Source organism: Thermobia domestica, chromosome 1 (genome assembly GCF_964235325.1).
Source record: "Thermobia domestica chromosome 1, izTheDome1.hap1.1, whole genome shotgun sequence".
NCBI lineage: Eukaryota > Metazoa > Arthropoda > Insecta > Zygentoma > Lepismatidae > Thermobia > Thermobia domestica.
The window spans coordinates 164756177-164780145 of NC_137454.1; the positions used below are offsets into that span (position 1 = coordinate 164756177).

General features: G+C 34.8%; 1 protein-coding gene across 4 annotated transcripts in view; it reads left to right on the forward strand.

The window, feature by feature from the left end:
• LOC145690646 (uncharacterized) overlaps positions 1-21827 on the forward strand; it is a 35206-nt gene extending 13379 nt beyond the window's left edge. For 2 of the 4 annotated variants that reach the window (XM_081765760.1, XM_081765742.1), the window contains exons 3-5: positions 6798-6966; positions 11111-11324; positions 16565-21827. In XM_081765760.1, the coding sequence (XP_081621886.1) occupies positions 6798-6966; positions 11111-11297 (356 nt within the window). In that variant the 3' untranslated portion in view covers positions 11298-11324; positions 16565-21827. The remainder of the gene's footprint in view (positions 1-6797; positions 6967-11110; positions 11325-16564) is intronic. The other 2 variants (XM_081765751.1, XM_081765767.1) reach the window with 2 other exon arrangements.
• Positions 21828-23969: the final 2142 nt, after the last annotated feature.

A 23969-nucleotide genomic window follows, 5' to 3' on the forward strand; every position in this document is an offset into this window, starting at 1 on the left:
TCGCTTTCTTCTCTTTTATCATTATCCGCTTGAAATCCTCCGTTGTACTATTCGTTATCTCCACTTTTGTTTCTATTGAGCACCAAAGAGATGAATGCTATGTAGATGTTTGGGCCCATAAGTATTATTAACATTTTTAAAATTTCATTATCCAGATAGTAATTTGTATATATAATTTCTATGTTTACGTGCCTGCCTTCACTTTAAAAGTCCACTCTTTTGAAATTGTTTGAAAATAGAGATGTTCACCATTATCTGCGGTTTATCAGTATTTATATAGTCGAATTTTATATGAAGTGTTGCAACCTGAAAATTTTATTAAGCGGGGTCATTGATTTGAAAGATTAAATTATAATTGAATATATGTATGTTGAAATATAAATACGTGTCGAATATAAATGAGATATTGAAATAAAATGTATAATGGTGAGTTATGTAGATAAGTATGTGTAAAGGGTCTTGGTACCTACCGCGAACGGTTGTTGGTTGCCATAGTTTCGAAAAATTCGACGAATATGAAATGTAAGGTATACCGCCTCATGTTAAACATTCTCTTTAATCTTTGTAAAGTGGTTAACTAATATATGTAAATATTAACATTTCCTGTTATACTAACTGCATGTGGCATGTAATTAAAGCAGGTCGTCGTAACCCTAATCTATCGTTAAATTTACCCTCAAGTCCATAAACCTGAAATCTCCCTGTACAGTTACATTTCCATTTCATTCATCATATACGAATCTTCGAACCTGGATAGTGTTTTCCGTTTCAGTAATTGTGGTCTTGATAAAAAAATAAAATCTCTTTGAACCTAGGAAATTTTCGTCTTTCTCTATATTGTGCTAATATAACTACCAATGTGTGCACCCAATATAATATAAGAAGAAAGTGATTTAAAAGCTATAAATGGACGAAATAACAAATAAAATGACAAAATGAGTGACGTAGTCACTGTGAAATTAGTGGCAAAACTTTGTTTTATTAATCTCGGAATTGGGAAAATGTATAAACGAATAAGTCTAGAAACTGTATACAAGTTATTCACAATTTTATAAATATTATTTCATGTGTGTGTATAGCTAAATAAAGTGAAATTAAGTGCATGGACTCCAAAAAAAGTGCCTTACGGACATCTGAATTTACGAGAAAGGACTCGTTTAACGATTATATTTTTTTAAAACCTCATACGAGATACGACTAAATTTTAAATCCATATTTTTATTTTTATTTTTTTATTTTTATTTTTTTTTTTATTTATTTTTTTTTTTTTTACTGGTATCCTCCTTTTAACATTAGCTGTATACTGATGTAATTTAACTTTTCATGTGTAGTGATATGTCTACATATGTACTCAATTGCATGTCATAAACATTTTCTTTGTGTGTAATCTCTTAATAGATGTAATAAATGTTGATCAACTGTAGTTAGATGATAGTTTCTTTTTAAACTGATTTACCTATATAAATACATTGTCCTGTATGTATTCGTGTGTGAGTGAGTGAATGACAATTGTAGCTTTAAGTGGTAACCTTTAATCTTGATTTACGATAATAGTGCTTACTATGTGAGTGTATGTTATTCTGTGTGTGTCATGAAAAATAAGTAACTCGATAAATCAAAATCGGCTCCGAAAGGAAAGTTAAAACAACAGAATAAGCCGGGATAACGACAGTCTCTTCAACAATTTCAGGAACTCTGATCTGTGCAAAATATCTAAATCACTTTGATTTTGTTTTTCTTGGCTTACTCAACAGTTTTCTCTCCGCTGTGGATATTCAGCTGCTAGATAAAGGTTATTTAACGTTTGGAAATAACAGACAAACGATTAAATTAAAACTTCTCATTACCTGGGCTGGGTCAGGGTAACTCCACTTGTGCAGTTATCTGGATCCAGGTCAGGGTAGTATGAGAGAACATGTCTCTTCAGGATCAATTCAGAATTAATTCTCAAGTAATAAAATTCGGGTACGAATCACCTTTTCAATAACTATTAAAGCTTTTTTACCATATTCCCGTTATTATCCAGTAATTCTTCAAAACTAGTTCCTTCTTTCTTTCTTCTTTTCCTTCTTTCCTCCTACCTTTTTCTTCACTTTTCCTTTTCCTATTTCTAATAAAAATGAAGAGGGGTCGTGACTGGGAGTTGTCGCTATAGACACGGTCAATAAATTCATTTGATATTTATCTTCGGAAGTCCAATATAAACTAACCAATAACAAAACATACAAAGCAAAATTCCGAAATTCATTTTAATTTACATTTACTAAATTATCCGATTGAAGATTAAGTTTAAAACTAGCAACTCCCAATCACGACACAATTCATCATCATCTCTCTCTCGTTACATGGTGGACAAACATCGTGCTCGTGGGTTTTCTCGGGGTTCTCCCGTTTCCTCCCACTTTCTTCATTCCACCATTTCACTCATCTCTCATTATCACCGTCTCCTTTAGCCTAACCGGCATAACCGTGGGACGTAAAACTCAAAGATTTCATTTCATTTTTTCTCTCTCGTTACATTGTATATGGATGATATCTACTCGTACTTATCAGCTCATTTTAGTGGCTTTCAGCTTTTTGCTGACGATTGTAAGTTATAAGAGAAATATCATGTTTGCATGACACAATTGCTCTACAGGAACATAAATTACCTTATAGGCTGGTGTGAAATGACGCACTGGCACTTGAAATTTAACAGTAAGAAATGTGACAGTATTACCATTACTTTGAGAAAGTTTCCTGTTCCCTCCACATACCATATCAATGATTCCCCTATTATACATTCTGCTAGTCATAATAATCTTGGTGTCATCTTTGATTCGAAACTTACATTCTCTGACCACATCTCCTCAATACTTAAGAATTCAATGCGCATGCTGAGGTTTCTTTATTGATTTACTCAATTACGCACTGTTTCATCATTAGCAACTTTTCATAAAACTTTAATAGCGCCCAAGATCGAATACTGCTCTCCCATATGGGCCATGACATCACCTACACATCTCTTCAGACTTGATTCTATTCTCAGTTTCTTTATTGCTTTAGTCCATTTTCGTGTTCCCGCACTTCAAATATTATCTAAGGAGGAACTCTTGTGACATCTCAATATCCAAACTCCGGGAATATACAACGATAACGTTGTTATGTTGTTGTATATAGTATTGGCAATCTGTGCCAGCTTATAAAAAGGCGATCAGAGGCGAATTAGTGGAACAGTATCATGTGAAAAGAGATTATTCTTTTGTAATCGAAAATTAGAAAAAAAAAGAGTTGTTGCTATGGATACATAATAAATAAGTGTGTAGAGATAGACATCTTGTTATGTACGCTTCTCATGAGTGGATATTAAATTCAGTTCAGAAAGGGACAAAACGTGTATGAGTTATTATTTATGAAGTGCTATTCTTCTAAGTACGCAGAAATATCTCTGATCTGAAATTTCTCCATAAAATAGTTAATGGAAACTTAAGATCGGAAACATTACTTCAGGAACTATCCTTACGTGTCCCTTCCCGCATAGCCCGGAATACCCACCTATTCCATCTTGCCCGCCCTAGGTTGGCAATTATACAGTTTTTTTTCTTTCTTTAAAAATACCGAACTGTTATAATCAAGTAACAACAAATGTGAACATTTTTTTCGAGCTATCCGGTGTTTGAAAGAGCAGTTAAACGAGTTTTGACGAAATAATATTACATTTACACTATTTGTTTACACTTCTCTCTCTCTCGTTAACATTTCCCCGTGTAAAATGGCTAAGTTATGCTGTATCTGGGAATTTGTTCAATAAATAAATATGTATGAATGTGGTAACAGAAACTGGTTTAATGTATGGCAAAATTTTTCATTGTTTATAAACCTGTTCAGGCCAAAAGTGGAAGTTTTCCTTTTCAGGGCTGGATTTTTTTTTTTTTTTATTTAGAAAAAATACAAGGCTACAGCGTGACAATTTGGACACACACACACAAAAAAAAAGTAATAAAATATAAGAGTAAAATAAAATCCACATGAAAGAAGTTCTTTTAAGAGTTCAGTTCGGTTAGTTTAAGTGTGGCAATGTGTAAAAGTGTTTTTATTTGTAAATAATCTCACGATGTGCCACTGGGATGGTAGAATAATTTTTCAGCCATTTATAAAATAGTATACTTAGCTGTATAGACATATTCATAAATTAAAAATGCAATATTCAACAACAAATTTCTATAATTGAGGAAGCACAAAAATCTACATGTTTAAAGGGTTTCCAGATGGTCATGTATTCTTCAAATATTTCAGGAAAATCCTCTTTGGGGATGAATTTATAAAAAAAAAAATAAAAATAAAAAGAGTAGCTAAAGAAACGTTACATAGAAGGCCCCAGAGAGAGCTGGAATTACACAGAGAAGATAAAATGACAAAGCTTACCTTTGCATCTGTTTTCTTTCTTTTAGTTTATGTCAATATTTCGATTCATGTTGAAGTCGTTTGCAACCATTTGTTACTTTTTGCAGGCTGGAGCTCCTATATCATTGTAATCTGTCTATATGATTTCTGTGAAGAAAATGAATCCCTAATTCCTGGACTTCACTAGATATCTTTAACCTTATTCATTTTAAACACTTCGTTTGCAATTATAATCGGCCCACTAACATACGAATAAGAACTGCTATTTGTAGTAACTGTTTAAGCATAAAATGTTTTCTTGAAGGTTCATTTTACTTGTTAGAATGCAGACTGGTTTTCATGTATACTTACTTATTGTAATAAATGAAAAATATAGTAAAACTCTGTCCTATATAGGTTGTACGTAGAGTAAGGTAATAAAATGGTTGTCCGGAATCTATTCCCACTACCGGCTTTTATTATAAAATTCACTAAATAACAGTACTTACAGAAATACTGCAAAGTTATTCTCCTCTAAATTTGTTATGTTAGAAGTACATAGTCCTTGACCATGAGGTCGCGGACAGGATCTCCACAAAGCTCCATGGCAAGCAGTGAGAAGGTTAGTAGTCACAGAGCTCCGTAGCAGGATGAGAGGAATAGCCAAGAGTCCCGTGGCAGACTAGAGACTTGGGGTTAGGTTACTCCTAATTTTCCGTGGCAAACAGTAGGAGGGACACCAGTGAGCTGGTACTGGTCCGCTGGTTGCTGCCGAATTTATAGGCATCCAGGCGACGGTTGCGCTGCTGCTGCGATGTCATCGTCTGCTTCGTAGGAGGAGCCAGAAGTGCGTCGTCTGCTGGTTGTAGTGAATCCACGTGGTGCGTAGTATTCCGACGTAAAACCATGTGATGGTCTTTGTAAACACAAGCGTAAAGTATTGTTTGTATACAGTACCACGTAGGATATTACAGTATACATATAGAATAATTTATCATATTTGGATACAAGATAAGTGCGTGTTATTTAAATACAACTATTTCATTTTGAAATATTTAGGAAGTATTATTTTAATTCGCTTTAGATTCTTAAAAAATAAAATTGTTTTGATTATTCAAAGTTGCACTTTGTGTAAGTAACAATATTCCTTTTCTTATGTTCCTTGTTTAGTTTTCAAGAAATAGTACGCAAGATGTTGCAGTTTTTGACTTTAACTTATGGGGCATTGATTATAAATATATACATTGAACAAACATTGCGGAAGTAGGCGTGGCGAAACTGTGACGCATGGCTACATGATTTTGCTGGATGGTTATATCTTCTGTTTACAGACTTTGCGAAATTATCTCGCTTGACGAATGCAGTTGCCTGACGCAATCATATTTTGCACTAAACCAACAACGATTGCGGTTAGTATTGTTTCCGCCTTAGGGTTTTTTCCACCACCTTTCGAAGAGCTGTGAGCATAATCTCTATCATTCAATTCTGTTTATATATATATAAAGAAAATTTCCCAGTCACATACTGCTTACATAATTTCTTCGCTTTTGTTATTCTTACCCAAAGTAACGCCTTTGTCAACTTCTGTCTTGTGCATTTTTAATATGCTGTAAGTGTAACATTTTCTCTAATATATTTCGTGGTGGGATTCTTATTTCCTAGGTCATGATTCTGTACTTAAGGAGTGGATTTTTCGGGTCTCTTCGGCAATGTTTTAATGGTTGCTGGCATTTTTATATCACATGATAAACCTCTTCTTACCCACTGAGAAATTCTCGTATTATTTGAGGGTTCGATGCGTAGATTTTCAAGATATTTACTGTGTTTTGTAACAACTTAGTCTGTGCATTAATATCTTGTTACACTTGTATAAAACGATCAAAGACCCGTGTTCTTTCGACTCTGTGCTTCATGTGTACTGTGCGGCGAATAATCTCGAAATATTTCAGTAATCCGAGTTCTCAAGCTCATATATTGTATACACCCACGGAAGTGTCCCATACAACTAACATAGAGACTACATGTATATGGTCTTCTCAGTCTCCAATATAAAATCTTAGGAGAAACTAAAAATATTCAGTTCACTAGAACTCAAAGGATTTAAGCAAATATATTCCCTTTTGCATATATTTCTGTGGTAGTATGTGTCACTTTCTCGCTGCATAACTATAGTCCCGTTTATATCATTGGGTTTTCCGAAAGATAATTAATTTTTGATACACAAGTGATGGATTGGATTATATTCATACAGAATATAGTCTACTGGTAAGTTTTATCTACATATTTCTTAATCCATAAAGTTGATTAATACCATAAGTTGTATCAGTTCAAATTCCATGTAACACTTACAAAATTAAGTCGTATATAGAACTTAAATACTTATTCCTCCTCCTTTATGCTTTTTGTTTCTAACTTCCGTATCACTTCTGTTGCAGCCTCGTATAACACTACAATAGGGACTGAAATGCGTAGTGACCAATGTGGAGTGTGCAGTATGATAAAGTGTGATTGTGGAGAAGTGGTTGGCTGTTACTACAAAGAAACTACACAGGGCTGTCATCTCTTTCAGGGGAAACACATAATTGATTCTCGAAAAGTGTTTGCGTAAGTAATAGAGATGCCTTTAAAAAACCCGGCTTTTTTGAAAAAAAATTCGTTTTTCTCTGCTTCGCTTTTTTGCTTGGGAAATTTTGGACTTTTTTCAAAATTTTGCTTTAAATTGATAGAGCATACTTTGTTTCGCTTCTCTACAGCACAAGAACTCATTTGATTAGTGGTTGATGTAGATAATAATCTCTAAAATAAACCATGAATTTCGAAAAGATTTTTTAAAAATTCTTAACATATTTACATTATGAATTCCAAAGGATTAACCAGTACATATATATATAATTTTTTAACTTCTTATACACAAAAATAAGTACTTTTTTTTAAGAGAAAGATACACAAATAACTAGAAAACTGTATGTATTATTTTTACTTCAAAATATCACACACCCTCTTTTTAAAGCAAAATAAAGAAAAACATGAGAGAAATCTGCACATCAAGAGCTTCGTTTCGGGTGGTTCTGTACATTCTTGAAATTTTTCAGTTAAGTTTTAACTTTCATATACATTGTATGAATATTTCGAACAAATTTTTCATTCATTGATCACATACGTAATAATCTGTTACCACCTATCAGGTGCTTGGAATCTGCAAAATCGGTAAAATTCCAAATTCTATAATGCACTGACTGTTTCTTAAGCTTGTTCAGAATCGGAAAAGTACCAAATTTGCTACTAATGGATCATATGCGTAATAGACTGTTCATCTGATCATAAACTCCTAAATAAAAATTAGGAAATTTTAGAAAACCAAACATTAAGCAGAGAAACACTTCCCAAAATACTTTTCTGAATCCGCTGCTGATTATTTCTATCAAATGGTATTCAAAGTTGTATCTGGAAGGTTATTGCTAAATCATTGCACAGCTACAGTATATCAAAAATGTGGAAGTATGCTTTTACAGACATACTGACAAACGTACGCTCTGACGTATATATTAAAAAACAAAAGTTTAACTTATGCACTAGAAGCTAGAGTAGACCTACTAATCTCTAGGAAATGAAACACGGATGACTAAAAAGAAATGATGTAGAAAAGACAAAAATGTCGATAACTCAGAAGTTAAAATAAAGTTAAATATCTTCTACAGTTGCCCTCAAATACTACGTACTTTGTTTACTTTAATTCATGAAACATGTGTGTCCATCCATCATGATGGTGAATTCTAGAGCGAAATATAGCATTTAGGTCATGAAATCTTATTTAACTTTAGAGTATACTATAAGAAAACTATTTAAATAGAAAAATCATGAAAATGAAAAAGAGCCAAAATTTCCAAAATTCTCGTTTCTTTCCCAAAAAAGTCTGCTTTTTATGTGCAAAAAACCATCGATTCAAAAAAGCAGGCTTTTTTGCATCTCTAGTAAGTAAAGGTTATGTACAAAGCTTAGTGGAAATAAGACTTAAGAAAACTATAACTTGTGAACAGGTATATTACTAGTGATTAAATACTCTTCCTTCCAAGAGAAGAAAGAGTATTTGTGGAGTGTGACTACTCGAAATTTGAGTGAACTGACTCTACTTTAGATTATAGAACAAACGTGTTAAAATTATTCTAATAGCTCTATAACTTTTCCCTCCATTCCAATGGGATTATTGACATTGTAACAAAATTATTTAAAATGTTACAGAATTTTTTGATTAAGGGAGTATGAGCTTCCCCTACTGTTTTTTTTTTTTTTTTTTTCCAAAATGTTGATATAAACATTGTTATAATTTTCTTATCTAGATTTAATTCTCTTCATGGCGTCCAGTTGTTTTCAAAATATTTTAAAAAGTAAAATAAAAAAATTACCTATACACTTAAATAAATCAATACCCGATTCATATCTATTAAAACTTCCTTGTTGCATTTGGACAACAAAATTATATAAGAAGTTTGTTCGCGCATTACCTAACTGTTGTTTCTTACGTAATTTACGTAAGGAATTAGTACAAATATATTCTTTCGAACAAGAATGTCTCTATTTATTTTATTTTCCATATAGACGATTTACATGACAACGATAACAAGCAAATACAGCTTAGTTATCGTCTTCCTTATATACGGTATGTATATTTTCTTTAATACTTATCGCCCAACATTTCTCCCTTTCTATTAACCCCTTAACATACCAATTATATCTGAAAAAGCGTTTCAATTTTCATCTCTCTCTCTCTCTTTTTTTTTTATTTTTTTTATTTATTGTTACATTGTAACAATCATTGAGAGAAAACTCTAATGGCAAAAATGAAATTATTTTTAATGGAAGCAATAATGATATACGTAGCCCTAAAATCTTCCTTTAATAAAACCTCGAGTATACTCGTCAGAAACTGGGCAAACGATCATTTTCGAGCTTGTACAGTTCAACAGTGATGATGCCCAAATATACTCGAGGTTTTATTTATTTATTTATTTTTGTAAATATTTAAAGCTCAAATATACTCGAGCTTTTATGTTAAGGGGCTAAATTTGAATACTGCCTTCTTGATCTTCCATCACTCCCCTAAAAAAAGAGTTGAGTACCTTTCTTTATCTATGCCTCTGTCGGCCACCTTTTTCTTCCACTCTTGATTTGATGCACGTGATATGTTCGGCATCTTCCCTTTATGAAGAGTGGTTCGTACTAATTATCTTATAAGTTTGGGTAAGTTCTGCTCATGATTCTTGACCCATACTATACTTCCCGACACAAGGGATATTCGCATTTCTTCCAGATCCCGCTAGACTGGCGTCTCCTTCGATATCTGCAACAGCATTCGGATTGGTTTTTACCTTCGTCCTTCTATCTACAGAAAATCATGATATCTGGTTGAATTTCTAATGATAACAGGCAGAAGATTACCCATTCTTTGCCGAGGATATGTGCCATAAAGTATAGTTTATTGTCTTCAATCAGTTCTTTAGGATGAATTTAGAAACATGATTTCCTCCCTGCAGTCTTTTTTTCCATAATATCTTTTTTATAACAATTTTGGACTGCCTTTTCGACCGTCCCATTGCTCTTCGGATTATAAGGGGGTATATGTCTGAGATGTATACTTCTCTGCGAACAGTAAGTAGCGAAATTTTCGTCCTTGGGATCAATCCGTTATCAGCTACAATATTTTCTGGGAAACCGAGGAATTGGAATGCTTCCTCCAACTGGTTTAACGTGTCTTTATAATTCATAGAATCCACGAGGAAAACTCGGATCCAGTCGATATAGGCATCGACCAAAGAAAGGATAGTATATTCAAATATAAAGAAATGATGTAGGTGAATTCTATATATATATATATATATATATATATATATATATATATATATATATATATATATTAATCTCTAGGTGATTCCCGTGCAACATGGATAGATATTTAATTCTGAACCCTTTTGGCACGAAAATCTTCATATTCACCGGGAAAGGATATGAAAGATAAAACCATTATTTATTACGTATGTACAATCAGTTATGATCTACTGTGTTAATCACTATGTATTATTAGAACATAATACATTGTTAAAACATAATATATATGTGTTATCTAAATTAAGTAGTAAGCTGTTATGTACAAAATTTCTTCTATTAGCTCGTGAGCTCCATTCTTTGAGGTGGAGTCTGCATTTCCAACCGAGTGTGATTTTCTGATACATAGTTAATCAACTTGTAGATGTGCAGATGCACTTTTCTGAAGTCCAGCTAACATGCTAAAAGATTAATGTAAATTGCGATACACGAATACTGTCAGCTTGCTATGTTAAATAAGTACTACATGCAATTTGAAGTCGCCCGCAAGGAAAATTTGTCAAAACATTTTGACACATATGAGTCCATTCTACATCTTCACAAAATATACAATTGAAATTTCCGTGGAATTAAATAGCTGAAAGTCAGTAACAGTCAGTAACACATTAAATTTATTAATATCTTTCTTGCGTAGATTTCAAATTACATTTGGTGAGTATTAATGTAATTTACATTACTTTTTTAAAGCCCAACTTCTATTCGTTTATCATTCAGTACTTTTCAAGTGACCTAGTGAACGAGATTTTGAGTTGACGTGTTAAAGGATACCACCTTATTGTGATTTGTTTTATTTCATTAATTTTAAAGTTATTGAAATTTCGTTTGTTATTGTTAGTCTTACATACTTGTTTTTCTGTGTTTCCTGTAGATTCATTTTTAATACCAACGAACCTAATCCACAGAACTGTGTGAATGAAAGACTGAGTGAAGTGGAAGGCAGAATAAGGGACATGGCTCTGGTCATGATCAAAATGCAAATGCAGTTACGAGCATTGCGTGATGTTGTTTGTGATGTGCAGACAGTGGAGGAAAATGAATCAGCTCCTAAATATTAGAAGAAAAACTTAGGAACAGTATTTTTTGTACGTATATTACTAATAATACTAATGTTGTTTTTGTGTGGATAAGTGAAAAATAAATACGATTTTTACCGAAACGTAATTGGGCACCAACGTGAAATGTTTGTTTTGATGTCTTATCAGAATCTGGTGGCCCATCACTTGTTGCTATTACAGCTGCCACACTTAGAGGCATTGTCTCAACTAGGTTTTGAAGCATATCACCTGGAATGTACCATTATTTCCTAAATAGATGAACAATAGAAGTTAGTCGCATCTCCTGAGACATAACCCGCCGATTCAGTTCGTTCAAAATATACTCTGCGAGATTGAGGTCTGGGCTTGTGCAGATTATTTCAAGCGTTGAACATTATTCTGTTCATATCAACGCATGAGCAACATTTGGCATTGTCATTCTGGAAGAACAGGGATCCGTAAAAAAAAGTTAAAATGTTAGGAGCATTTTATTCTCTAAAATTTTACAGCACGACTGAGAGTCCATATTGCTATGGACGATTAGCAGTAATCCCACATCGTAATGTATGAAACACTTCCATATCATAATGCCACCATTAAAAATTTTCTGATGTGCACTTTGTCTTTCGGTAGTAAGTGTTTCTTGGGTAGCCACTACATCCATACACGTCCACCGGTCCAAAACAATGTGAACTTAAAGAGTCATCACTCCACAGAACCGATTCTCATTATTTTAGTGACCAGTTGCTACGTTCCAAACAAATTGATCCCGTTAAGGTTTTTGGATCTTTGTAATATGGAACTTAAGTGCAGCTGCACTGTTTGAACTGACTTGATAAATCTCTGTTCGCAATGTCCTAGTGGAAATTGATACTCCTATTGCCGTCTGAAATTACCCTCATTGGTCATTGCCTGAATCCAGTTTTTGACATTTTCATGTTTCAGAACTGCGATCTCTGTTAGTTCCCCGAAATGTTAAACATTCTTTCAGTGTCCTTATACACGAAGAATGTTACAGCCTAACGGTACAGTTACTCACCTGCTCCCACGTTTATACTCTTACCGATGATTGACAGCTCTGCATTATGCGCAAACGTTTACAAGTGATTCTCTTGGTCACGAAGGGGGGGCGCGGTGGCTCAGTGGTAGGGCGTTCACCTCTGGTGCTTGGGGTCCCGGGTTCGATCCCAGCCCCCGCCAAGTGAACTTTGTGGTGGACAAACACCGTGCTCGTGGGTTTTCTCGGGGTTCTCCCGTTTCCTCCCACTTTCTTCATTCCACCATTTCACTCATCTCTCATCATCACCGTCTCCTTTAGCCTAACCGGCATAACCGTGGGACGTAAAACTTAAAGATTTCATTTCATTTTCTTGGTCACGAAAACACTCATACACGGTTCAGATTACATGACAACTGCATCTGTCCAGTAACATCCTGCTACGAAGTGCGTAATGAAATGAAATGCAAATGAAATCTTTGAGTTTAACATCCCACGATTATGCTTGTTAGGCTAAGGAAGACGATGATTAAAGCAAGAGAGGTGGTAGGAGACGGGAGTACCCCGAGAAAACCTACGAGCACGATGTTGTCCACTACAAACTTATTTGACCGGGGAGCGAACCAGGTATCCCACATACCAGAAGTAAGCGCTCTACCACGGAGCCACCGTTTCCCCCTGCAAAGTGCCTAGTACTTACTGGTAGATAGTGTACTATGTCATAAATTACATTAAGGTCAATCTAAAGCTATGAAAAAGTGTCATTACAATGAAGTACAATTTTACACTCACACGAGACAGTTTTCAGTTTTTACGAAAGTCACGAAAATAGATGGCAGTATTATCGTGCCAAAGTTTGAAGACGGGAAGTATTTACGTTATAAATTTCTCTTCCTTTTTTCTTTCTTTTTTTTTTCCCTCGCAAAAGGATGGAACAGATGGTATGGGGTGTCGCTCGTATGCGACCTTCGTAGGAATTTTCTTTCTCGATACTTCCACCCATATAAATAACTCGACACCCCTGACCACTGCCCAGTAATGTGCACCCTGTGAGTTCGTTTTTAAAAGGAGTGTTGCTCCTATATTGTCGCTAGTTGGGCAGTTTCTTCTGTGAAAATTACATAGACCTAAAAAGAAACTATTTTTTTGCACATTCATTTTCCTTGAGACTTGAACATGTGATTAAGAGTATCTGTGTGGGCGTAGATATTACTGTGGTAACTGTAATGTAGTCGTCTTCTTTATATGTTGTGAATAATAACGAGGTGAATATAAATGCTCATTATTAACAAAAATTAATATTTCATTCATCATACATTTATTAATTGTTATGTTCTACGTTTTGCAGTATTCACAGCCTTTCTATACACAAATAGCACGTATCTTGTAGTAAAAATATTTAGTCATCTAAAATCAGATCTCAATTTCTAGGCCATAAAAGAATTACACAAAATGATTTAAATTATAAAATTTTAAGCTACAATTTCCCTGTTAATAATATTAATTAGTGCTGTTCAAATGCGAATAATCTTATTCAAAGGATGAATTATACCAATATTCAAACAAATGAATTCCTCCAATAAATAACTTACAAAGAGTGAAAAAGTGGCTTGACTGGACCGGGACTCGAACCTGGGATCTCCAGCATACCGTGCCGATGCGTTAATCACTACGCCATCCAGTCCGCTTCCCAGAACAGCCAAACACTCTCTCACTCCTGCAGTCGGTGATATCTACTCAGACCACATGGTTTGTACCACAGCCTCGAATAAATATTTGAATTAATCTGAAAATCACACAATAAGGAATTATCCGAATGATTTTTCGACCTTTTGTTATTGTATTGGCCGATTACGATGGACAGGAAGAACGTAATTGTATTTTCTGATTATAAGTATTATAATAGTATGATATTGAAACAAGAGAATGTCAACTTATCGCTGTCCTTAAAATTATAGCTAATAAAATGCTGACTTCTTAGTCCCATGTAAGATAACACTTATAAATTTTAATTGGAGAGTAACAAAGTATCTTCTCACTTCACAATTACCTGTACAAATATAAGAAAGCAATATAAATTTAATTACTGCTTCAATTTTGCATTTAATGGTATAGATAAATTGTAGTAAGTATTTACAATGAGTGTAGAAGTTCAAAGTTTGCCTCCTACAATGTGGTTGTCACGAACAGATGGTTTTATCGTGAAATTTGGGCAGCAAAGCATTTTCTACTAAAATTCTCTTAGTGGGTAGCTGGCTGTTGAGTTGTAGGATGTATGGACAAACATTTCATTGGTTTCTTTCTTCGCTTTTGTGAATTTCATAAAAATAAAAAGCGCCTGATTGGCGTTTGAACTACCTATTGACCTGAAAATAAGCCGCACATAAAATCTAGAAGGCTGGAAAAAGAGAAAAATATACTCGAATGTAAGCTGAGGGGAGCAAAGAAAATGTCGATAAACATTTACCGGCAGATTCAGGGAAATATAATTAGGTAGGTAGGTATATATTTTATTTCATCATAAATACAGCACATACAAAATATAGTATTACTGTGAAAAATTAACGTTACAGTTGTGTGTTATACATATTTTAAAGATAGGTTTCTGTTAACCGCCGAAAGTTAGTTTCAACAAAACTGTTTTGGAATAACATTTTGGTATATACAATATGACCAGTTTCTACAGTACCATTGTTGCACGAACGGATCTTAATTTTTGACAATTTAAATTTGAATAAAATGTGCAGCTTATATTAGGGCCAATATGGTATTTAGCAGTTCGAGAAAATTATAGTTTCATTTCTTCGAAACGGAAAATAATACGATTTGGAGAGAAAAATATAGAACTAGAAATTAATTTCAGTTAGAAATAAAAGAATATTCACTAAGAGAATTTCATCCAACTAGAACAAGCACATTCCAAGTTCCCATACTGTTTCACATGTGATTAGTGGAGAAATCCACGAACACCCTGTCGAAACAGGCCATCAAATTCGGACAAAACAAATAAAGAATGGGTCGTATCTTAATATTTCATTGGCGTGGTTACTATTCCTCAACGTACACAGTCGTAGACCTCACTGCCATTAAACGATATCAACGAATATATAGCTTCAGGACGAACATAATGAATTTAACATCTTTACAGAGTCTTGGAGGCTTTTCTTACTCTATGTGCCCAAATGACCATAGTTAAGTTTTCTAATTAATAGCACGATTTCTCATAGATTTGTAACAAGGACGAGGCTCTAGCATTTGATCAGCATGTCTTTTGTTACAAAGAACTCTCGTCGTGCACACCCGCCTGATACTTTCGTGTCTCCTGATTGGCTGTGTCTTTTAAAATTATTACTACTTTTAACCATATAATACAGAGCAATCGAAAATTCCCCGAACCCAAACTTCAAAACAAATTTTTTGGTGGTAGTTGTTACGAGAAGGTAAATATTTCTGTGTAAACTGATTTGTTAGGGTCTTGGCTATACACAACACAAGAGGTGGCGAAGAAGTGAACTAGATAAAGTGCTGTTGGCAAAATAATCACGTTAACACAAGTACTAAATAACACACACATGAACACAGTAATCAGATAACAAGTTACTCAGGTGATCTCTCTCTTGGAGGATATCTGGGTGGACGTAAGCACATCACAAGAGATGCTGAAAGTGACCCTCTTCCTGCAGCATGCATGAACGTGTGCGACGACACGTTTTGTGCTACGCGATGCAGCATAGGCATACCAATTGCAGTAATGCGCTGAGTAGAGATGCAAAAAAGCCGGCTTTTTTGAATCGATGGTTTTTTGCACATAAAAAGCCGGTTGTTTGGGGGAAAAAAACGAAAATTTTGGTGTTTTCATTTTCATGATTTTTCTGTTTAAATAGCTTTCTTATAGTATACTCTAAAGTTAAATAAGATTCCATGACTTAAGTGCCATATTTCGCTCTGGAATTCACCATCATGATGAATGGAGCACATGGTTTATGAATTAAAGTAAACATAAAGTACGTAATAGTATTTAAGGGCAATTTTAGAAGCTATTAAACTTTATTTGAACTTGTTAATTTATCGACATTTTTTTTTATTCTCTAGATAATTTCTTTTTAGTCATCCGTTTTTTCACTTCTTAGAGCTTAGTACTCTAGCTTCATAGTGTTTCAAACACCCTTTTGACAAATCTGGTGGTTTTATGTTATCGAATTGATGAGAGTAAATTTACTGACGTGGCATGTTTGCTTCTTTGTTGGTGAAGGATAGTGATGAATAATATTTTTTTAAAAAATCATTTCAGGAAAATGTTCGAGGAAATAAGAACTCGCACAGCTTACACTGCTCGCAAGATATTCCGAGAAGTATACTTGATATCCATGTAACACATTGTTTACTTTCGCTGATGTAATGCAATATTATTATTTTCTTAAAAATTATAATTGTAACATTGAAATGTAAACATCAGTTTTCCTTGTGTAATATATGTATAAAAATTAAAATGAACGAATAAGATAATCATGTACAGTCCGCAGCAAAAAGCCTGCAACATGAGCATATAAGTTTATTGTGAAACTACGCCTAACTGCCCAGGGAATCAACATAACGTCTAAGTGGAACAAATCACGCCTCGGTGTCCTCCCCTGCACACTTATTTTCGAGCAAAAGACTTCGTCGTTTCATAATAAACTTACATGCTCATGTTGCAGGTTTTTTGTTGCTGACTGTATAAGGGTGGGTCTTTTAATAATCTGGTACATAACATATATGTATTTATTACAGTACAATGAATGCCGGTTATCATTCAAAGTATAGCCCCGCGTGTTGGACTATATGCATCCTGCTTCCTGGCAGTTCATCGATACCCCATCAAGTCAGTCACTGGTATTTCCGCCTCCTGCTGGTTAGTGAAGCATCCTGATTTAAGGTCAAGACCATATGCTAGGTATGGCATCAGTTTTGAATTTACTGTAATTTTTGTTGCGTTTTTCGAGCCGAGTGTTGTTTTACGTTATCCTGTTGCGGAAGGGCACACTTTCGGTTCACCAATGCAGGTTATTTTTAGCGTAGTGCAGCATACATCAGCTCCAATTGGGCGGAATAAAGATTGGCATTGATAGTGCCCCCTCGTAGTTCTACCACACACAAAGCATGACTTCATGTTCGGAATGGTCCTGTTTAACGACTGGGTCAACCATTGCTTCAGTACACTTCTCCAAAATATAATTGCGCACTTGAATTTTCCATCAAAATTGTGAGTTTGGCAAAGACACACTCGACGTAATAGGAGTGGAAGTCATAAGAAAAAAAAGAGTAGTGAAGCCTTCCCAACGCAACTTTGTTGTTTGAAATATCAGACCGTATTCTATTATTTAATGCAATGTAAGTGTCAGAGCAATATAGTACTTTAGCAAATACAGAAAACTTTGTTTAGTTAAAGAAAACTCATGCTTTTAAACCCAAGGAAAATCGGAAAAAATAAGAAAGATTTTAGTGTGTTTGCTCGCTAACAGTACAACTGAAAGGTAATTCTACAGTTTGTTTCTGTAGCCATGCGTGTTTAGTTCTTTCTTTGTTATTATTATTATTATTATTAATATTAATTGGAAGTAGTATTACTGTCTCTTTTTTAAAAATATTTAGTGTAATAGCACTGTAATTGATATGGCTAGTTAATCATCATCATCATCATCATAGGTATTCTGCCTTTATTGGCAGGTCACTTGCAGCAGCTAAGAAGCTTCCATGCTCCACGGTCCTCCACTAACTTCTTCGTCTTCGCGTATGATCTTTCTGTTTTTATATCATCCATTAATTGTAGTCTCCTTCGCCCCCTCCCTCCCTTTCCCGCCACCATACCGTCTAGGACGTCCCTCATGATACAATCTCTTCTTACAGTTTCTCTTCCTCTTCCTAATAATATCTAACAGTGTTATTTTCTTACCCACCATTTCTAACACTCTCATTCGTTTTCCGCTCGACCCAACTAATTCTTTCCATTCTTCTCCATACCCACATTTCGAAGGCTTCCAGTCGATTTTCATCACCTTTACGTAATGTCCACGTTTCCGCCCCATACAGTACAAACTCCACACGAAGCATTTTATGAGTCTTTTTCTCAACTCTATTCAAGGTCCCACAAAACACTTTTCTTCCTCCTAAAGGCTTCTTTCGCCATTCCGATGCTTGCTTTTATTTCACGTTCGCACTTCATGTTATTACTAAGAATACTACCCAGATATCGAAAAGTATTCACTTGTTCTATTTTCTTCCCTCCTACTTTTATATTTGACACAGATCCCTTTGTTCCAATCACCATGGCTTTTGTCTTTCTAACATTTATTTTCATCCCATATTCTTCAAAGCCCTTTCTCATTCTTTCTAACATTTTATTGATTTTCTTTTCAGATTCTGCAACAAGCGCCATATCGTCTGCAAATCTTATGCATCTAATCATTCTACCTCCTACCGAAATGCCGTTATCATCATATAGGCTCTTTTTTACTATCTCTTCTAGATAGACATTAAATAGTGTTGGCGAGAGGCAACATCCTTGTCGAACTCCCCTTCCAATTGCACTCTCTTCCGTCAGTTCTTCCCCTATCCTAACACTTACTTGTTGGTTCATGTATAAGTTTCTTATAGGTCTTCTATCTTTCTATTCCAACCCTATCTTCGTTAGAACTCCCAACAACAATTCCCAATTCACGCGGTCAAAAGCCTTTTCTAGATCAATAAATATAACATACACATCTTTCCCTTTTTCTATATATCTTTCACCGATCGCCCTTAATAATCCAATTGCATCTCTTGTGCTCTTGCCTCTTCTGAACCCGAACTGCTCCTCCTCCAACTTCTTTATTTGTTCTTTCATATAACCTTCTGTTCAGTATTCGGAGCAGAATTTTAGCTGCATGAGATATGAGACTAATAGTTCTATAATCCTCACATCTCTTTGGGTTCGATTTCTTAGCCATCGGTATCATGATCGTTTTCAGAAAGTCTTTTGGCCATTCTCCTGTTTCATATATTACATTGCATATTCGGAACAATTCTTTCTTTCTCTTGTCTCCTATATTTTTAGTTAATTCGATTGGTATGTTATCTATTCCGGTTGACTTTCCATTCCTAATCTCGGATATAGCCTTTTCAAACTCATCCCGAAGAATACTAAATCCTTTATCATCCTCACCTACTTCATTTTCTACTTCAACATTTAGGCTACACGGTCTATCCCTACTCTCATATAAGTCTTCAACGTATTCTTTCCACCTTCCTATGACCTCATTTCTCTCGCTGACTACATTCCCATTCTTATTTTCTACTGACATCATAATATCCCCTTGTTTCCTCCGAAATTCCATAGATTTCACCTCCTTGTACATTTCCTCATATTTCCCAACTCTTTCTAATTCTTCTATGTCCTCGCATTTTCTTTTGTAAAACTCTTCCCTTGCTCTGTCTGTTTCTCTTCGTAATTCATTATTTAACTTTCTGTACATCTTTCTGCCCTCTTCTGTATCAACCTGTTTCCACATCTTCCTCTCCCTCATTTTCTGCAACATCTGCTCTGTAACCCATGATTTCTTAGCAGTTTTGTGCTCGCGGTAACCTACTGCTTCTTCTGCAGCCTGCTGTAAGCAACTTTTAATATGTTCCCACCGTGTGTTACTACCTGCGCCTATGCTTTCCTCGTTTGAGCATGGCTAGTTAAAGCTAGCAAAAAAAAAAAAAAAAAAAAAAAAAAAAAGTTACATAATTCTCACCTATATCATTGATCCTACAATTTACTTTTGCCTCAAGTCCCTCAAATCAATAGAATGGCCCTGTGATTGACCAAAGAAGAGCGGGCGAAAAGCCGAAGATATTGAATATCTCTACATGAAGGATATGATTTAAAAAATCCATCTTAATATTACTAAATCGTAGAGGAACTATGAAACTTCTAATGCTACTATGAGAAACTGAACTGCAGATTTTCAAAAGTGTCAGAGGTTCATTGAAAATGAACTTCGCTCCGGTGCATCTTCAACGATACTAACCCAGAAAACATTGATGTCATCCATAACATGGTATTGCAGAATCGAAGGTCTTCGACATTTTGTATAAGAGGTTACAGCATCTTCTGAGAAAGTGCTGAACACACACATCTGTGGCAGACCATGATCAATATATCGGCGAGACAGGTTCCTACTGAATGCTGAACACAGTCGGCAGCGAATTGTGTTCTTTACCTACTTCTTCTTCCCCTCAAAGTTGAAACATCGTCCTGCGCAAGAGCTAAGAAATCAAATAGTGTCTAAGTGTGGCCCCCAACTCATTTTGATTTCTCCCCGGACATTTTTTTCTGTAGGAAAACGTGAATGAATGCTCCCTTGTGAGCAAATCATTTATGAAAAGGATGCAAGCAAGTTTTAATAAAATTCGTAATTCAGGGTATGACGTACATCCACCACTATGAACCTGAGACAAAACAAGTTTGAAAGCAATAGAAACAACACGTAATCTCTATTCCTAAAATATTCATGAGAGATTGTTTGGGATAAGGTGATGGCCGTTGTTTTATGGAACTCTGAGGGCATTCTTATGATAGACTCTAGCAAACGGTGATACGTGACTGGAGTATATACTATTGAGAACTATTAAGCCGTTTAAATGGGGAAAAAAGAAATAAATAAATAAAAGTAAATGTAAGATCGCCTTGAAAAATTGTCCAAAATCGTTCTGAGCATCAAGATAATATAAAGTTTACAGGTATAAGAACAAACTATATACAGAAATAAAATATTGTCTCACCAAATTTAGTACCGTCAAACCTTTTTTCTGTTCCCCAGATTAATAATAATGAAGTAGTGACGAAGGAGTTATTACGACTAATAGTGATTTCCTGAACATTATAATTCCAGATTTGCTTTCATGTTTACGAAAATTATATTGATCGATGAAAAAATTGATTTGCAGTAAGGAGGAATCATATTGGGATATATATAGAAAAGGTTTTACGCTTGTACGACTTCTTATTTTTAGATAGGTTCGAAAGTTGTCAATCACCCCCGTGTAATACATATACTATAAAACTGTACGACATGAATAACTGAAAAGTTACAACATATAAATAAATAAAATAACCCAGTGGGATTCAACCAATTCAAAAGTATTTAATGCGGCCCCCCCCCCTAAAAAAAACTCATGGCTATCGAAACAACTACAAAGCTTTCCTCCAATTCTGTGGAGAGCTCCTCCCTGGCTAAGCGGTTAGCATACGCGCCTTTGGCGCGGGACACCCGGGTTCGATTCCCGGCGGGAGCTCATGTGGTTCGGATTCCACGTTAATCAGTAGGTCCACGTCTCATCTAGCCTCGCTGCTGAAAGGGACGCTAAACTGAAATTCAATTCAATTACAATTCTGTGGATAGATAACGAATTTCTTAACTTTCCGTGTTTTTTTTAAAAGCTATGTTTGTTGTCGAAAAGTGTGTGTGTTTTACCTACAACAAAGTTTTCTGCATTTGTCAAGATACTACCTTGTTCTAAAAATATCATTACATTAAGTAAACAAAGAAAACCTGAGTATTTGAAAGAGTGAACTGTGATCTGTGTTGGGAAGCCTCATTATCTTGTTCTTATGATTTCCTCTGGTATTACCTCGAACTTGTTGTTGCCAAACTATCAACTTTAAAGGTCTTAAAAATATATATAGACGCGCAATTATACGTACGTGTTTTGGAGAAGTGCACATCCAGATTTCAGAAAAACACCCACTTTCCATTGCATGTGACAATCAGTTTCAGGAAACGCACATCACGTGGATGTTGCAACAGTTGTAGGCACACATCCATTCTCCTCTGTGCTTGAACTGAAGTCAACTTATGTTGCAGCTCCTGATGGTTTTCCGAAATTCGTGAATGTGACGCACTACAGTGTACAATGACAAGTTGGTATGATAATCGTCGTATGCTGGTGAATAGATTTTCCCCAATGGCGTGTCGTATGACCTCGGGCGGCCGGACATTGGCTAATCTTCGATATTTTTACGATCTGCACGAAATTTCTGGAACAAACGAATTGCTGTGCTGTGGTCCATTGCACTTCCCCTTTCACACAAATGTTTTGGGTTGCTGCTGCAGCGTTATGCTCGAGTTCGTACTTATGTAGTAATAGTTCACGTATGAGATATTGAGCACTCATCGTCACTGCCACTAAAAACTGACTGAAAATACTGACGGAGTGGCGCCCTGTTTTAAGTAGTTCATTTGCCAACTACGTGCGCCAGTTTGGTCTTGTATTTAAGGTCGATCAGGGTGTTTGAATGCGCCTGTTATTTGGGTTGTGGAAATATTGAAAGACCTTTGACTTACCTTTGTATAATTGCTTCAATGTATTTCCTCATTGCATTGAGGGCGCTTCGATAAATACTACAAACAGTTTTTAGTTATCACCTCTGATTATGAGTGAATGCATTTGAGCGACACCAGCTTTTTAGGTTTTGAATAATAGGTGAAGTGAAACCAATGAATGTGTTACTTCCAGTAGAGTTAGTGACAGACAAGTGTTGTAAATGGTGACATTTGAATAGAAAGTGCCTTCTCGTGTTGTTTAAAAATAAATAAAATAAAATAAAATAAAATAGACCAAAAGAGACACTTATTATTAGTAATCTGTGTTACAGTTTCGGTAATATAGCATTGCCTTCAACCTGATGAAAGCAATGTTATAGTGCCGAAGCTAATCAGATTAGTAATAGTAATTGTTTGATGTAGTCAGATGTTATCTTTATTTGTTGATTTTTGCATCTTTCCTTGTAAGTATTTAGTTACTTTAGTGCATTGATCTACATGTGTGGACCAAATTGAGAAATAACGCATTTCAAAACGTATGGAATACTTAAAAAAAATACGAGAAAATCTAAAGAAACAAAATAGATAAAGACAATATAGTTAGCGGATGTAATTGTGGTTAAGGTGACATTGTGAGATTTAGAAAGACAGTGAGTAGTATAGTAACAAAAACGATCGCGTAACAAGCAGAAGAATCAAATTCGAAGACTAGATCTTTTCATCAATACATATGAAGTTCTTTATAATTTAGTAAATTGAACACTCAAGCTAAAAGTTAAAGGTAAAAAGGTATTTTTCTAACTTCATAAATATTAATGATGCGTCCTTTCTTTTATTATTTTAATTGCCAATTTCCATGTTAAATTATGTGGGTATAATGTTGGGAAGTGTGAGCAAGTGTTACTTTCGTAAGATATTACTATTTAGCATTGTAGTAAATGTCTGATAATGTCAACATGGAAATTTAACTTGTATTTTTTTTTTCTTGTACATGTGTATATACGAAAATTTGAGCGATAGCGCATACACTGAGGAAATATAATCCAGCTTGTCTACCCACATAAATAGTGTAGAAATCTTAGATTTCATTTTTTATGCAATTTACAAAGTTACAACAGTATAAAATGAAACTTTTTTTTCCTATTCGGACCAATTTATGATGCCTGTATTGGATGAAATTTATGATTTCATCCAATTAATCTTCTGTGAACTTCATCAGGGCATACAATTACTTATGGTAGGTAAGTTTTGTTTCCTACATCTTGCTTTTTGTTCCCATTTTCTTTGTTAAATATCAGTTATTACGTTCTAGAAATGGAGGTTAAACAAAGAACTTTAAATGTTTTTTTCACAATTTTGTAGTAAATTTTA